Source organism: Typopeltis vanoorti, chromosome 4, assembly GCF_054136105.1.
Source record: "Typopeltis vanoorti isolate ZY-2024b chromosome 4, IOZ_Tvanoo_1.0, whole genome shotgun sequence".
Classification (NCBI taxonomy): Eukaryota; Metazoa; Arthropoda; class Arachnida; order Uropygi; family Thelyphonidae; genus Typopeltis; species Typopeltis vanoorti.
The window spans coordinates 126,841,341-126,858,171 of NC_143552.1; the positions used below are offsets into that span (position 1 = coordinate 126,841,341).

At 38.5% G+C, this 16,831-nt stretch overlaps 1 protein-coding gene across 1 annotated transcript in view; it reads right to left on the reverse strand.

Moving 5' to 3' along the window:
• LOC150107661 (uncharacterized protein CG3556-like) overlaps window positions 1-16,831 on the reverse strand; it is a 101,244-nt gene that overhangs the window by 62,190 nt on the left and 22,223 nt on the right. Inside the window, exon 2 of the mRNA XM_090391446.1 lies at window positions 1,984-2,182. Within this exon, the coding sequence (XP_090247572.1) occupies window positions 1,984-2,182 (199 nt within the window). The remainder of the gene's footprint in view (window positions 1-1,983; window positions 2,183-16,831) is intronic.

A 16,831-nucleotide genomic window follows, 5' to 3' on the forward strand; every position in this document is an offset into this window, starting at 1 on the left:
ATGGAGTCTGAAGACACCACAGAAGGCAAACTTGCCTAGCCCATCAAATTTATTTTAATTCTGTCTGCATTCCCCACAATATCAGACAAAGCATCCAACCAACCATTATACAAAAGAACCTACTCTTTATAGTCTTGTTCACACCCTTTATACAACTTCTAGTTATGTCCACTTGTTCTCCATTCTATCAAATGTTTCTACATTGAAGACTATTTGATAAGTCTATGCAAAGTTTAAACAATGGTGCCACCAGTACATGGAGGATCACACTAAGTTTGTCAGATAACTCTATTACTGTTTGGTGTTTTTGAAATAAAGTACCATGATTTGTGAAAAATAGATTAGAAAGAGTTGTGTAGTGATTAAACATTACTTTTTGAAAGGCAAAACAGCTCAGGAAACTGAAGCTAAGCTTGATAAACATTATGATAAGGTCAGTCTGCACCTTTGATTAGAAGTGGTTTAGTAACTTTTGAAGCAGCCATGAGCACAAGTGACAATGTTCTGACACCCTGTTGAGGTCACTACTCCAGAAATGATTGGGAAAAAATCCCAAGATATGGTGATAGATAATAGAAGAGTGAAAGTGCATGAAATTGCTAAGGGCATCTCAGATGACCACAGCCTTAGCAACTAACTTGGTGCTGTGTTTGCTCACACTGGATCAACATGATCTGCTGCAAGGATGCTTACAGCAGATCACATCTTGAAGCGGTTTCAACAAAATCCAGGAATTTTTGCATGGATTCATCATTACCAGCCTGAGACCAAAAGGAATAGTCAAAACAATGGGTTGCAAGCAGGGAATCTGCAAAGAAATTGAAAACTGTTCCTTCAGTAGGTAAGGTAATGGCCACCTAGAATGCTCTTAGCATAATCTTTATAACTTCTTGGAAAAAGGCAAAATAATTACCAGATTGTTTAAATATTGAAATAAAGGAAAAATGACCACACTTAGCAAGAGATTTTCACCATGAAACTCACCTGCTCACTCTTCAATTGTGACTGCAAAATTGTTCAATTTACATTATGAAGTCTTTGCATCTCTCCTACTCTCCAGATTAGGGTCCCTCTGACTGTTTCCAAACATGAAAATGGCTGGCAGGAAAGATTTTCAGATGAGAATTTGAACTGCCTATTTTGAAGAGTTGGACAAATACTATATGGATGGGATCAAAAAACCAGCATTGTTGGATTAAGTGTATACACCTCAAAGGAGACCATGTTGAATAATAAAAAACTTCAAAAATGTTTTCTTTTTTGTACAGACTTATTGAACAACCCTTATATCATGGTAACAACCCTTTACCAACTTGAAAGGGTAAATTATTTCCTTTCTTCCTCCTATTTCATGGCTTTGCAAACTACCTTCTATACTGTCATGAAAAGGCAGGACCAAATCTGTGAATAAGCCATACAAGGCCTAGAAATGTTCTGGTTCTATATAGAACCAGAACATTTCTAGCAGTGGATGACCTTAACTAAGGTTTTCAATTTCTTCCAAGATTTTCCTGTCAAGTGTACTTTGACTCCCATTGTTGCCTACAAAATTTTAACTTTACATTTGGCAAAATTGAATTGAGTTTTATACTGTTGCCTACTTAAACTATGCCAGTCCTGTAAGGCCATAATGTTGATTCCTTACTTCAGTTATGGATCATCTGTAAACAGTTGTATATTACCATATCCAAATATACACTGTTATTTAATCAGTTTATATCATTAATATACTGATTAAATAACAATGGTCCCACAACTGATCCCTGGCAGCACACTGCAAGGTCTCTTGATAAGCCAAGAATTACAAAAATTAAGGATAGTACAGGAAGACACAGGTATACATGATTGCTTATCTCCAAATTGAAGCTACTTTAAGATGCAGAAATGGTCATAAAACAGGACTTATGTCAAGTCATTTGATTTAGTAGTGTAGTTAACAGATGAATAAATTAAGGTTATTTCAATGATTTGATGATCACTTACCTAAGGAGAGCAAGTAATAATTCAATTTCTAATTGTTTTGCCATAAGTTCAGCTTCTTTATCTTGGAATTTGTGATCAGCAAGTGAAAGTGCTATTAAGGCCCTTGCTGTATCATCTCCCCAACTCCAGTCTGCCTGGCGTTTACTTAGAAGCCAATCTATAAGTGCTGTTGGATCTGTTTTGTCAGTTTTCTTGAATGCTAATTAAAAGAAACAGAAAACAATTTAAATGTCTAAAGTTAAATTAAACTTTAAGTAGTCTGAACTGAAACACTCAATCCAAGATGAGAAATATTGGCTTCAGGCACAAGCTTCATTAAACATGACATGCAATTTTGGTTTAAAGATTCAAGTTTACTTTAAATTAGATTAGTCTTAATTTATGATAAATTTTATTCCATTAGTTAAATTTAGCAATCAAGAATAGTTAATAAATTGAAAAGAAAAACTGCCATCAAGTGGCTAATCTATTTTCCCCTATACTATAAGCATAGTACTGAAGTGGAATCTTGTCATGGATGTTTATAGCTGTCTAGGTGGGAGAGATCAGAATATTGCTAGTTTGGGATATATTGATAGGAGGCTGTATACTTTGGAAGTAGAGGAGTCAAGAGATCTGGAGTGATAATTGATAAAAATCTGATTTTTCAGATTTTTATTGGTTAATATATTGCAAAAGGTGGTGAAGGAGGTAAGTAAGAGGATTGCTGCAATATTGAGGAGGATGCTGACCTGTAGAGAAGAGTTGCCATTCCATTTTATAAAGCCCTGATCAGATCATACTTTGACTATAATTGAAATCTGGTCCTTAGGATCTATCTGAAGAGGATAAATTGTGGAAAGGGTATAGAGATGGATAAAGATGGTTTTAGGACTACAATGTTATGAGGACAGGCTGAGGGAATGCAGATTGCAGTTTGGTAGAGAAGTGATATGATTGAGACTAACTGTTGAGAGGTAGTTATAGGATTGATGCTGGGAAGTTCTTTTGCTTAGAAGAGGGGAAGGAGTGAGGATAATAGGCCAATCCCTGAAAGTTGCCAAAAGGAAGCAGTGCATAGGAGAGTGAGGAGTGGTTTCTTTGCATGAAGGATTGTTGAAGCATGGAATGTACTGCCTAATAGTTATGAGTATGAATGGTCAGTGATTGGTATGATACCATTTTCTAGGAGGGATCCTCCCATGATGAATCTCAACTCCATGGAGTCTTGGATCATAGCTCCAAGCTATCTCTTAAGCTTGTTAGTCACTAGCCTTAATTCCATATATCCTTTCCTCACAAAAGGTCTGTATATGGCTAGCCACAACCCAGGTGATAACCTTCACTAATTGGAGGGAAGTGAAACCCTCCAATAATTAGATCCCATGATGAAATGGTCAGATCTAGAACTCAATCCTCCTATACTGCCTGAGATGGTTTAATTCAAAATTCATTTATTCCAAAAGGCTACTTTTCATTCTAATCTATGCCACCATAATTAAAATTATCCGTAATAGTTCTTTCCTTTGTTCACTAATTGTTTATATATTTCTTCACCACCCTCTTTATTCCTGGGCCTATAGCACCATCCAACTAAATATCTTCCTGTCAGCCTCTAACCTTATACCACATTGCCACTATTTCCCTCTTTCATGTCTACCTTATGTGGACATAAGGTAGATGTATAGAAAGGTATTTCAAGGTGGAAAGAAGGCCAAGCTAGTAAGAGACCAGAAAAATGAAGTCAGGATTAACAAGCCTAGAAGAAATAGTTCCAAGTGGATTCCAAGTTGGAGTAAAAAATTGAGCTGGGATAAGTAATGAAAACAGAATAGTAACTGGCAATAGATGTACTGTGTTAATAGAAATTCTGTTCTGAGACAGTACATTACTTGTTTAACCACAAATGTCAAAAACAATTTTTAAAGTGATGTTAAAATTTGCACAAGATTGATTTCATTGTCCATGTGTTAATGCATCAAATTACATATTTCAATAAGTAGTTGCATTAAAGCAACTACTTATGTAAATCATTATCAATTTAGTGCTACAGAATTAATTCTAAAAAGCTATTCAAGCTTTAAACTCAGTTCATTGCCCAAGTTCAATCAGAACTAATTTCTTACTGAGGCCTATTGTTAACTAAACTAAGAATATGCTCTAGCAATGCTAGTACAGCTGTAAAGTACATCCTAAAATTTAGTCTCATTTCTCTGCTTAAATAAGCAATCCTTTTATTACAAATAAGAGATTTCTTTTAAACTCCACTTACTGTGAGAAAGCAAGTCTTCCACCTAAACAATGGGTCCCAACAATGTGTTAATACATGTGGGTGTTTGGCAATCTGATGCTCAAATTAAGTTTAATTTTATTTCCTGTCCTCTGCAAATATTTCATTATAGAAGATTAAATATTTACCAATGACAACTAAGGGCCACACCCCCAAGAAGAATATACTGACTAAATTGTTGCTTAATGGTAAGTAAGCAGAATGGACTGCCAGGAGATAATCACAAATGCCTTAGCAGTGGAGCTCTAAGGAGAAATGCAAGGTATTGCATATAGGTTAGCATGATATGGGTCTAATGAGCAATTTCATACAGTTAACTATGATTCAAAAACAAGTTGCTAATGCCTTCTAGGCAAGTTGAACCAATGATGCCAAAAACCTCATTCTGAATATTTAAGTCAGAAACATAGTATTACTATCTTTCCTCCTTTACCTTTATGTTGATTATTCAAAAAGAACCCAAAGGAGTTCTATTTATCATTATGTAGTCTCATCTAAAGATGAAGGCATACTCAATTATCTTTATTCCCCTAAAGTTTCCTGAATCTGCATAATATCTTCAACTTTGAATCTAAATAAAGACTTTCCAGCCAAGTCCTTCCATCCAAACTCATTCCTCTTGAGTAATAAACTCCCTTGGGTTAAATTTATTCAACAGACTGATTTTGATGCCATTACCTTTCTTCTCATTGGTGCCATGTGCTATACTACATATGTATCTTATCAAAATACTAATTTAACTTTTATTCTAAACAGATTATTATTATTATTACGGGTATCTCCATGGAGTCAGTAGACTCATCGCGGGAGACCCAAGCTAGCAAAACAATATCTGTCATATCTCTTCTTGAATTCATTTACAGATGAAGAGCTCACAACAAAGTCAGGCAATGAATTCCACTCATTCACCACCCTCCAGGCAAAAAACCTTGTTCTGACACCTTTGTTAACCACACTCTTCTTTAATTTCCAGAGATGACCTCTTGTTCTTCCATCACTATCACACAGCTGAAACATTTCCCCTGCATCAATCCTATAAAAACCTTTTAGTAATTTGAATGTTTCTATCATATCCCCTCTTCTTCGCCTATCAACCAATCTCTGCAATCCACAAGCTCTCAATCTATCAATGTAGGGAGCATTTTTTATATCACTCACCAACTTGGTCACTCTTCTCTGAACCCTCTCCACAGCCTCCTCATCTCCAAGGAATCCAGGTGACCAGACCTGAGCACAGTAATCCAAATGTGGAAGTATCGATGCTTTATAAAGGGGAATAATAACCTCTTTATCTCTGGATGTCAGTGTGTTCCTCAACAACCAAGTAATCCTATGTGCAATCTTGGACACCTTAGCAATGTGTCCTCTGAACTTCATCTCCTTATCTACCAATACCCCTAAGTCCCTAGCCTCATCAATCTCTTGGAGTACCTTTCCATCGATGTAGTACACAGCTGGTAATCTTTTAATCCCAAAATGCAAGACTTTACACTTTTCAACATTGAACTGACATCCATTTTCTTTTGCCCATTTTACCAGCTTATTTAAATCCTCCTGCAAACTTTCAACATCAGCTTGATTTTTTATTGCACTACACAACTTTGCATCATCAGCAAACAACTGAATATCTCCCTTTAAGCCATTTCCTATATCATTTATATACAAATTAAACAACATTGGCCCAAGCACAGAGCCCTGAGGCACACCACTGGTCACCTGCCTCATTCTGGACTCTGCTCCTCCATACACCACCTTATGGTATCTCTCCCTGAGCCATTCTCCTATCCATATCACCAATTTAATATCCATTCCCATCTGCTCCAATTTGCAGAACAGTGTTCTATGGGGTATCCTGTCAAAAGCCTTAGCAAAATCCAGAAGTACCACTGTGTAGCCAGTTCCTTTGTCCAACTCTGATGTTATTCTATTATGGATAGTTAATAGATTGCTTAGGCAGGATCTACCTTTAACAAAACCATGTTGGCCTCTATAGAGTATCATATCCTGATCCACCCATTCTTGAATTTGGTCTTTAACCAACTTTTCCAATACTTTTACCACTACTCCTGAGATGGTGATTGGTCTGTAATTCAATACTGCAGTTTTAGAGCCACCCTTATGCAAAGGAACCACTTTGCCTAACTTCCACTCCCTAGGGACCATACCAGAGTTCAAGCTTAAATTAAATATCCAGGTAAGAGGGGTTGACAATTCATTTGCACATTCACGCAACACCCGAGCTGATATTCCATCTAAGCCTACCACAGTGTTTGCATTTAAGTTTCGCAATATATTTAATACCTCTGATTCTTTAGCTTCAATTCTCACATTAGGTATTGCTATAGGTATAGAGATATCCTCACTTGGGTGATAGACTTTTGAGAAGTGATCACTCAGTAACTCTACTATTACATCTGATTTTGTCACCTCAATACCATCAGCACCCGCTAAGGTTATCCTTCCGAAGTCATTCTTCCTCTTACTTGCCACATAGCGGAAGAACTCTTTGGGATTACCCTTGATCTCTTTGGCTAAGGTCTTCTCATAATCTGATTTAGCTTTTCTTACTATGCTGGTAACCTTCCTATCTTGAGCCTTGTACTGCTCATGGGTGTCCTGATCACCCTTCTCCTTGTAAATTCTCCATAACATTTTCTTTTTTTGTAGTTCAAGCTTGATACTACTGCTCATCCATCTAATGCCTGCCTTGTTTGACCTCCTGACCATGGGGACACAATCTGATATTGCTTTCCTCAGATACCTGCTGATTTTATCCCAAGCACTGCTAACATCTTTCCCTTGCAATATGTTCTGCCATGGGATGGCTGCAAACTCACTCCGAAGCTTGTTATAATTGCCTAACCTGTAGTTTCGTACATACCCCTTAATAGAAAAATCCACAGATTTTGCAACCTCCCAAGTCAATACCACATGATCGCTTTCACCAACTGGAGGTAACGAGGTCACCTTACTTATGCATATAACCTCTGAACCAATAACCAGGTCCAACACTCTCACACCACGTGTCCCTTCAGTTACGTGCTGTTTCAAGTAATTATCTCGTAGCAGATGTATGAACTCCATTTCCTTTTTGCTACGTGATATTTCCTCCTTCCAATTGATATCACCATAATTAAAATCCCCATAATAATCACTAAGCCTTCACTCATTGCACTAAGTTGCTGATGCATGAATTCAATATCTCCCCCTGTACTCCCTGGCCTATAGCAGCATCCAACTGTATATTTGGTTGCGTTGGTCACTATTTTGCACCAGACTGCCTCAAATGAACTCTCATTCACATGTCTATCATCATGATATACTACTTTCTTTGGCTGCAACACATCAGCTATCATCAACAGTACTCCTCCTCCTGTTCTATCTTCTCTATCCTCCCTGAAAATACTGTACCCATCACATTCAATTCCAGTGACCACATCTTCTGCTGACAGCCAAGTTTCACTAATGCCTACAACTTTTGGTGAGATTTCACTGACTAATGCCAAAAATTCTTCTCTTATTTCTAATGCTTCTAGCATTAGTATACAAAAATTGCAGATTCCCTCTAGATCTTGTACTGGCTTTAGAACTGATATATAAGTCACTAACTACCGTAGTCCTATGCCGATTTTTTCCCCTCTTCTGCAATTTATTCTGCCTATAAGGATCAATAAATACACAATCAGTGCTAAAGTTTCTCTCTCTTACACTCAACCTTTTCAATATTAGTTTCCCTGCCCAATAACTTCAACCTGTTCAGAAAACAATAACTTCTTCAATCTCTTATGTCCTTCCATGTTAAGATGCAGTCCATCTCTAGCATACAACTGCCTTTTTCCTTCAAACACACTCCAAACATCAACAAACTCCAGACCTCTTTTTCTGCACATTCTTGCAATCATATCATTCATTATCATTGCTCGTCTACTTAAACTCCATAATGAGTTAATTCTAGCATAATTAACTATATTTTTAACTAAATCACTTGTTTTGCAGCTCTTCAAACATAGTCCTACTATCAATGTGCCTCTAATAACTTATGTTGTTACTTATTGAGTGATTAGTCTCCACCTGGGAGGTGGCTAAATATATGGGATTTCAATTGTGATGGGGATAATAAGCAACTAAAAGGCTGATAAGAATGACAAAGCAGCTCTGAGTACTTGATTACTGAAGAATACTTTGACAAGCATGTTATTGTTCCTCTTAAGCCTTTACTACTGCATATAATAGTAAATATAGACTTATTTATTCTGTATGGGTACCCTTGCATAAAAATGTTCAGAACTAAACAAAAATGGCTGGAATAGCCTTGTAAGTATTATAGGAGAGTGGAGATTATCTTTGTCCAAGGAAGGTGTAATGATATTGTGAAGAGGCAGGAGAGCAAAATGTTGGCAGGTGCTAACTCTAGCAGATAAGTTCAGTGCAATGGCTACAGTATATATGCTTTTTGAAAAGCAGCTGGAGTTTGGTTTGATAATGATAGTGGTGGGAAAGTGCTGAAAGTGTCAGGAATGCAAGGATTTAAAGTGTCTCAGGTTGCAAGATTGATATAATAGATGAAAGCCATGCGATTGAAAATAGTGATATGAATTTGCAATGTAGTGCCAGATAGCATTAAGAGCAGTGTTGAGGGCTAAAGTACAGAGCATGAGAATGGTTTGAATGATAAAAAAATAGATTTAGTGTTGCAATGAGAAAGATCACATTTGTATGGAGTGATACATAAGGCAAAGCAGCAGCTGGAGCAATTACGAATTTGTTTACCAAATGCATCAGCTAACAGAAAGCGAATGTGTGATAAAAATGAGAGCATGATCAGGAGTGAAAGGAAAATGAAGCAAGTGTTATATAGCAATTCACTAGTAAAAGTGAATGGATGAGAGTTCAATAAAATTGTACTTACTAGGTGCAAAAATTGAGTATGTAAATAAGGCTATTAGAATACAAAAGCAGAGGGTGAAAGAAATGATAGTGGCAGGAATAAATGATTTAAAAAGGTGATAAATTTGCTATGAGAGGACCTGAAGGAATTAGAGATAGCAAAAGAAAAGTTAAGATAGTGAGTGTTGCCACAGTATGACAAGAGTTGAGGAGGGCCATAATAGCATATTACCTTATGCAGAAGGAATGGTATGGAGCAAGTTTGATGGACAAAAAGTCCTTATTATTCAGGCCTCCAAGGAGTCAAAAGACTCATCGAGGGAGGTCCTTTCTAAGACAAAGTCTTAGAAGACTTATCGAGGGGAGGTCCCCTTGAGAAACACAAAGTTTATCATACCACTCCTTAAACCCACTGACCGTTCTCGCTCCCACCACTCCATCAGGCAATGCATTCCATGGCTCAACCACCCTCCACACAAAGAAACCACTCCTTACCCTCTTGCTCACAGTTTCCTTTCGTAACTTCCAGGGATGGCCTCTTGTCATCACTCCTTCCCGCTGATCAACCAAGCGAAAGAACTCCCCAGTGTCAACCCTGTAACCACCTCTCAACAGTTTAAGTCTCAATCATATCACCTCTCCTATCCACCAAACTCTGCAGTCCACATTCTCTCAGCCGATCCTCATAATTATCCTTGTACAGTCCTGAAACCGTCTTTGTATCCTTTCCACAGTTAATTTATCCCCTTCAAAATAATCCTGGGGACTTATACATGTATGGGTGGCATCTGAATGGATTTGGTGTGCAGAGACTGGAAAAAGTATTGCTGAATGAAGTGAAGCAGATGTGCAGAATCAGGGAAACTAGAGCTATTAGGAAGAGGAAGTGGATATGCAGATATCAATAAGGCAGTTGAGTGTAAGAAAGTATAATATGCCTGAGGTAGTACAAAGGACAATAAATCAGAATGGGATAGTATAAGGCATCAAGATAGGGGTGGGGTAGAACTAACAGGCATCTGCATTTCATGTATACTAATGCCAGGAGTATTAGGAATAAGGAAGAAATTTTAGCTGTGGCTCTTCTTGGCCACAGGTTATTAGCAATAGTGAGATGGCTGATAGATGATATAGCTAGTGGGATACAATGAGAAGGGTACAGTGTGTTTAGGAGGGACAGAAAAGACTAGGGAAGGAGTGTTATTGATAGCTGATAGACTGCAGCCAAGAAGAATTGAAGTTGAACTGTAGGATAGTGAAGAGAGTACATTTGAGGTTATTTGGTGTGAGATTGAGACTAGTGGAACAAGATATATAGTTGTGCTACTATAGACCAGGTGATGGAATAGATAGTATGCATAAACAAATTGATGAAATGAGTGGAAGGAAGGTAATTATCATGGGTGATTTCAACTATGAAAACATTGATTGGAAGGAGGAGAGGACACATGGAAGGAATTAGATTTTATGCAGTTAAGGCAGCAATTTTCAACTTGTGTTCTATGGGATTTATGAAAATAAAATTAATTGAAAGAAATTTTATAATTTGTGCATTTATTTATTATGTATCTTGTGTGTAAAATCAAAAATTAAAATATTTTAGTGTTGCAGAATTTTAATAATTACTCTAGATGTGCCATGTTATGAAACAGATTGAAAATCACTGTATTAAGGGATAATAACTACCTAAGGCAGCATGTATATACTAGGGGTTTGAGAGTGCTTGACCTAGTAATTGCATCTGAGAATTTGACTAATGAATGACCACATTATCACTAATTGGTAAGATCTTAACCTGAGAGGTGGCTAAATGTATGGAATTTTCAATTAAGAAAGGGTTCATGTGGAATTATCAGGCTGGTAAGTATGGCAAGCTTAGTAGATTGCTTGGTATATTAGTATAGTGCTATGGCATGGGAAACTGCAAGGGCTGGCTAGCTGGAGGTTGATGGTGCATGGGAAGCAGTAAAGGAGTGTTTGAAGGAGGTAATAAATCTAGTAGAAGTTAAATGGATGAATAACATCATTAAGCTTGAGCTGCAAAAAAGAAACTAGAAGGAATTTTAGGAGAAAGGCAACCTGCAGGTCCATGAACAGTATAAAGCACAGGCCAGAAGGGTAACAGTGTGGTAAAAATACAAAAGCTGATTATGAAAGAAAATTAGCCATGCAAGATATGCGAGAGTGAAAGTGAGAAGAATGACAGTGAAAGTTGGACGTATGTTGGACCGAAAGTACGGAAACAAAGAAGGATGAATGAGAGGGAAAGTGAGAAGAGAGGGTCGAGAGTTAGAAAGTTAGAAAGATTTAATGATAGAGTGAATGTGTCGCGAGGTTCAGAAGGTGAATTGGATTGGATGAAGCAAGAAATGAAATGGATGCGGAATGAAATTAAGAGAATGCAGGTCAAAACTATTAAAATAAATCATGATGGCATGAAAGAGTTAACAAAAGATGAGCGAGTGGCATTGTATGGTGACTCCATTATTAAAGGTGTGCTAGAGGATAAAATGCACAAGGTATGTTTTCCAGGCGGTAAAATGAGTAGTGATTGAGGCATTGAATATGAGGCGGGAACGAGCAAAAGAGTTAATTGTATTAATTGGTACGAATGATTTGAGAGAGAACAAGGAGCATGTCAGAATGAATGTCAGGAGACTGCTTGGAAAGATAAAGGAGAATAGTGTGACAGGAAGGGTGGTCAGTGTGTTGCCTAGGTATGATTGTGGTGAAATGAGGCGGAGAGCAAGGATTATGAATGATATTCTGGCTGAAATGTGTGAGGAGATGGGAGTACAGTTTGTTAATGTGTGGAATGAGTTTGAGGGACGAAGTGAGCTGTATGGGAGCGATGGACTGCATTTGAGTGGTTATGGTGTGAGTCGCTTGGAGAGACTGCTGCTGGAAGGTAGAGAAGTGAATAGAGAGAATGAATCAGATCGAGAGGGGAGTGATGTGGAAGAGCAGGAGAGTAAGACAGGAGAGATTGAAGGAGTGGAAATGAATGTGGAAGTGAGTGGTATGAGTATAGATAATGAGAGAATGGGTGTGCAAGAGGAACAGGGAAACGGGGAGGCTCAGGGTGGACAGGGATACACAGCGTGAGAAAGGTGGATGCTCCAAGAGGAGGTGAGAGAATGTGTAGGCAGGAAAGTAATGGGATGATCAGGGATCAAAAGGAAACAGATGGAATTGCAAAGGGTTCTAAAATGAAGAAGCAGAAAGGGAAATGGCCCCAGTCCAGCATGGAGAGATCACATCGAGTGAGTGGTATCAGTGGAACTAGCTGTAGATCCAGAAATGAGTTGTTGTGTTTGTATACCAATGCTAGAAGTATAAGAAACAAGGCGGATGAAATGGTTGCACTAATTGCGTCTGTGCACCCAGAGATTGTTGGAATAAGTGAGACATGGTTAGATGAGGATGACATCCTGACAGGAATAGAGATGGAAAGGTATGATGTGTTTCGTGAGGATAGAAGGGGTAAAAAGGGAGGGGGAGTGCTATTGATGATAGAGAAAGAGTTATGTCCATACAAGGTAGAGATGCAAGGGGGAAATGAGGCCAGTGGTTTTGAGGCAGTATGGTGCGAGATAGAGGTGAATAGATTCAAATACTTGGTGGGATGTTGTTATAGACCTGGTAATGTGGATGGTGGTGATAGTGAAATGTATAGTCAAATAAGCCAAGCAAATAAGAAAAGGATGATCATTATGGGTGATTTTAATTATGGCAATATAGATTGGAATGAAGAGATAGCAACTGGAAGTAAAGAAAATGAGTTTCTTGAGTTTTTGAGGGATAACTACCTCAGACAGTATGTAACAGAGGGCACAAGAGGATTAAGGGTCTTGGATTTGGTCATCTCATCGGAGGATGTAATTATCAATGAGGTATCAAATCATCCACCAATTGGCGAAAGTGACCATGAGGTGATTACTTGGGTGGTTGCCAGCAGTGCAAGGACCCCTGTGAAAAAAGGGTATATGTGGAACTACAAGGGGGGTGATTATGAAGAGCTCAGGAGACAGCTTGCAGGTGTAGCATGGAATGAGGAGTTAGCTGGAAAAGAGATCAATGCAGCTTGGGGGATTTTCAAAAAATATTTAGTGGATGCAATGTCTAAATGTATACCACGGGTGAGAAGGTTAAATAAGTTAGGTGTGAGATGGATGGATAAAGAGATTAAGCATGCAATACAGAGAAAAAGGGCATTGTGGAGGCAGCATAAGAGAAGTGGAAGTAACCAATTTCATGAGTTCTACAAAGACCAGGCAAGGAGAGTGACTTGGTTGGTGAGAGTAGCTAAAGAGAGGTATGAACAGCAGTTAGCTAATGAAGCTAAAAAGAATCCTAGGGAGTTCTTTCGATATGTAGCCAGCAAAAGAAAGAATGATTATGGAAGGATGACATTGATTGGAGGAAATGGTATAAAGACAGCTGTTGCAGAATGTGTGGTGGAGATACTTAATGAGCAGTTCATAAAGATCTTTCAATCTTGTGAATGTGACTTCATGGAGAGATTAAGAGCAGTTGATGATGGGGAGGAGAGACTGACTGTAAGTGAGCAAGAGGTGTTTGGGGAGTTGAGTAAACTAGATGTAAATAAGGCTGTGGGACTTGATAATATATCACCGCGTATTCTGAAGGAATGTGCCAGAGAGTTGACACCTGCCTTGACATATTTTTTTAATACGAGTCTTGCACTTGGTCAAGTCCCTAAAGAGTGGAAGGAGGGCAAGATTGTGCCACTTCATAAAGGAGGTGATCGAACTCAAGCATCAAACTATAGGCCTATCTGTGTGTCAGGTGTTGTGGTTAAGTTGTTGGAGAAGCTTGTGAGAACTAGGATCCAGAGTTGGGTTGACAACAATGGTATAATCTTTGATGGACAGCATGGATTTGCTAAAGGGAGGTCGTGTTTTAGTAATCTACTTACTACAATAAAGTGACTGCTTCCTTGGACAGAGGAGAAGGATACACAGTAATATACTTGGATTTCGCAAAAGCTTTTGATAGAGTGCCTCATGATAAGTTGACAGTCAAACTAGAGCAGATGGGGTTGGATATTAGATTAGTGCATTGGATTGGAGACTGGCTATCTGATAGGTATCAACAAGTTGTGTATGGGGGTGCAATATCCAGGAAAAGGAAAGTCACTAGTGGAGTGCCTCAGGGATCTGTTTTAGGGCCATTACTATTTAACTTGTATATTAATGATATTGGCGAAGATTTGGATGGAGATATTCAGTTGTTTGCAGATGATGCAAAGTTGGGACGAACCATAAAGAGTAGTGAAGATGTTGTGGCCTTGCAAGAAGACTTGAATAAATTGAGTGATTGGGCAAGCAAATGGGGATGTGAGTTCAATGTTGCAAAATGTAAGGTTTTAAAATTTGGAAAACAAAGATGGGATGCAGAATTTATGCTTGGTGAAAATATATTGTTGGAAGTAGAGGAAATAAGAGATCTGGGAGTGATAGTGGATAAGGATCTAAAATTTAGGGGTCACATCGCCAAAATTGTGAAGACAACACAAAGACTTCTGGGAATGATGAGGAGGACACTGACATGTAGAAGTAGGGAGATTCTTGTTCCATTGTATAAGGCTTTGATTAGGCCACACATGGACTATTGTGCCCAGATTTGGTCACCTGGTTTTCAGAAGGATGAAGAGATGTTGGAAAGGGTCCAAAGGCGACTGACTAAGGTAGTTTCTGACCTCTGGAATGTCGAGTATGAGGAAAGATTGAAAAGATGTAATTTGCAGAGACTAGTGGAGAGAAGGAAGAGGGGAGATATGATAGAGACCTACAAGTTGGTAAGGGGTTGCTATAGGATCAATGGTGGAGAAGTTCTACAGCGAATAGTGGGAGATCAGGGGAGAACCAGAGGTCATCCCTGGAAACTGTATAAAGAGGGTGTGAGTAGGGGAGTGAGAGGCAGGTTTTTTTCGTGCAGAGTTGTGAATGATTGGAATGCCTTGCCTGAGAGTGTGGTGTCTGCAGGGAGTTTGAATGTGTTTAAGACCCGGTATGATGAGATGTGTGTGAGATAAAAGGACCTCCTAGATGAGTCTTTGACTCCATGAGGTCTTGTTTAATAATAATAAATAATAATAATAATAATAATAAAGAATCCTAATCAGTTTTGACATGCTGCAAGTCAAAGAAAAGCGTATATGGCAGAATGAGTTTAAGAAATGCTCATAGTAGAGAGGTAACTGAATCAGCTGATAGTGGAATTACTACTGAGCAAGCATTTTGCTAGAATATATCATCCAGGTGGTGATATTGCAGGAGTGAAGTAACCAATAGCTTATATGGGAATTGAGATTAATGAAATGGAGGTGGATAGTATATTACAAATATATCTGTGGGATTGGATGGTATAACAGCTAAGGTCTCACATGAAGTGGCTAAAGAATTCAGTGCCCTTGACCACTGTTTAATTCTAGTCTTTGGTCTAGATTGGAAAGGGGAAAATAGTTCCACTGTATAAAGGAGGTTCCAAGATTGCTGTTGCAAATTGCTGACCAATCAGCATATTGGGAGTTGTTAAGGTTTTAAGAAAGTAGTTGAGAAAAATACAGGAATGTATAGATGAAAATGGGATACTGTATGGGAAAAAGCATGGTTTTGTGAAGGTAGATCATGCCTCACTAACATGCTCATGTTTTATAATAAAAGTTATAGCAGAACTGGATAAGGGTAATGGGTATAGTGATACTGCTGGACCTTTCTAAGACCTTTGATAGGACACCACATGAAATTCTGATCACTAAACTACAGCATGTGGGGATAGATATAGGGTTGGTGAGATGGATAGAAGGGTGGTTGCTGGAGATAGAGTAGTGTATTCAGGGGTAGAGTCTGAAAGACTACCTGTGACTAGTGGTGTGCAGCAGGGCTCTGTTCTTTAACCACTACTATTTAATTTGTTCATTGATATAGGAAAGGATCTGAGAACTGTTCATTTCTTTGCTGATGCAAAGTTAGAGCAATAGTAAATGGGCATGTCAAGATTTTGCAGGATGATATGGATAGATTGACTGGGCTAAGGAGAATGGATGTCAATTTAATGTGGAAAAGTGCATGGTTATGCATTTTGAGATGAAAAGATTAGCAGTAGTATACCACATTGGTAGAACTGTACCCCAAGAGATTGATGAAGCCAGGGATTTGGGAGTGTTGGCGGATAAGGAGTTTAAGTTTAGGGGCACATTGCAAAAGTAGCTAAATCAGCTTATCAAATCATGTGGTTACTGAAGAATACTTTGATAAGAAGAGACAAGTTATTGTTCCTTTATATTGAGCCTTGATAAGACCCATCTTCATTACTCTGTGCCCAGATCTGGGCAGCAGGGTTTCTTGATGGGAGGAGGTGGAGAGGATGCAGAGGCAAGTGACCAAGATGATAGCAGGTCTATAGAATGAACCTTATGAGAACAGGTTGAAGATTTGTGGATTGCAGAAATTGGTCGATAGGCAGTAAAGGGGCAATATGATCAAGACATTCAAATTACTGAAGGGTTTCTATAAGATTAATTCAGAGGATAGTTTTTCAGAACAGGTGCTAGGAGGACTAAGGGCCATCCATGAAACTGGGCAAGAGTGGTTAACAAGGGTGTAGAACTAGGTTTTTTACTTGGAGTGGTGAATGAGTGGAATAAGTTTCTAGTCTATTGTGGGT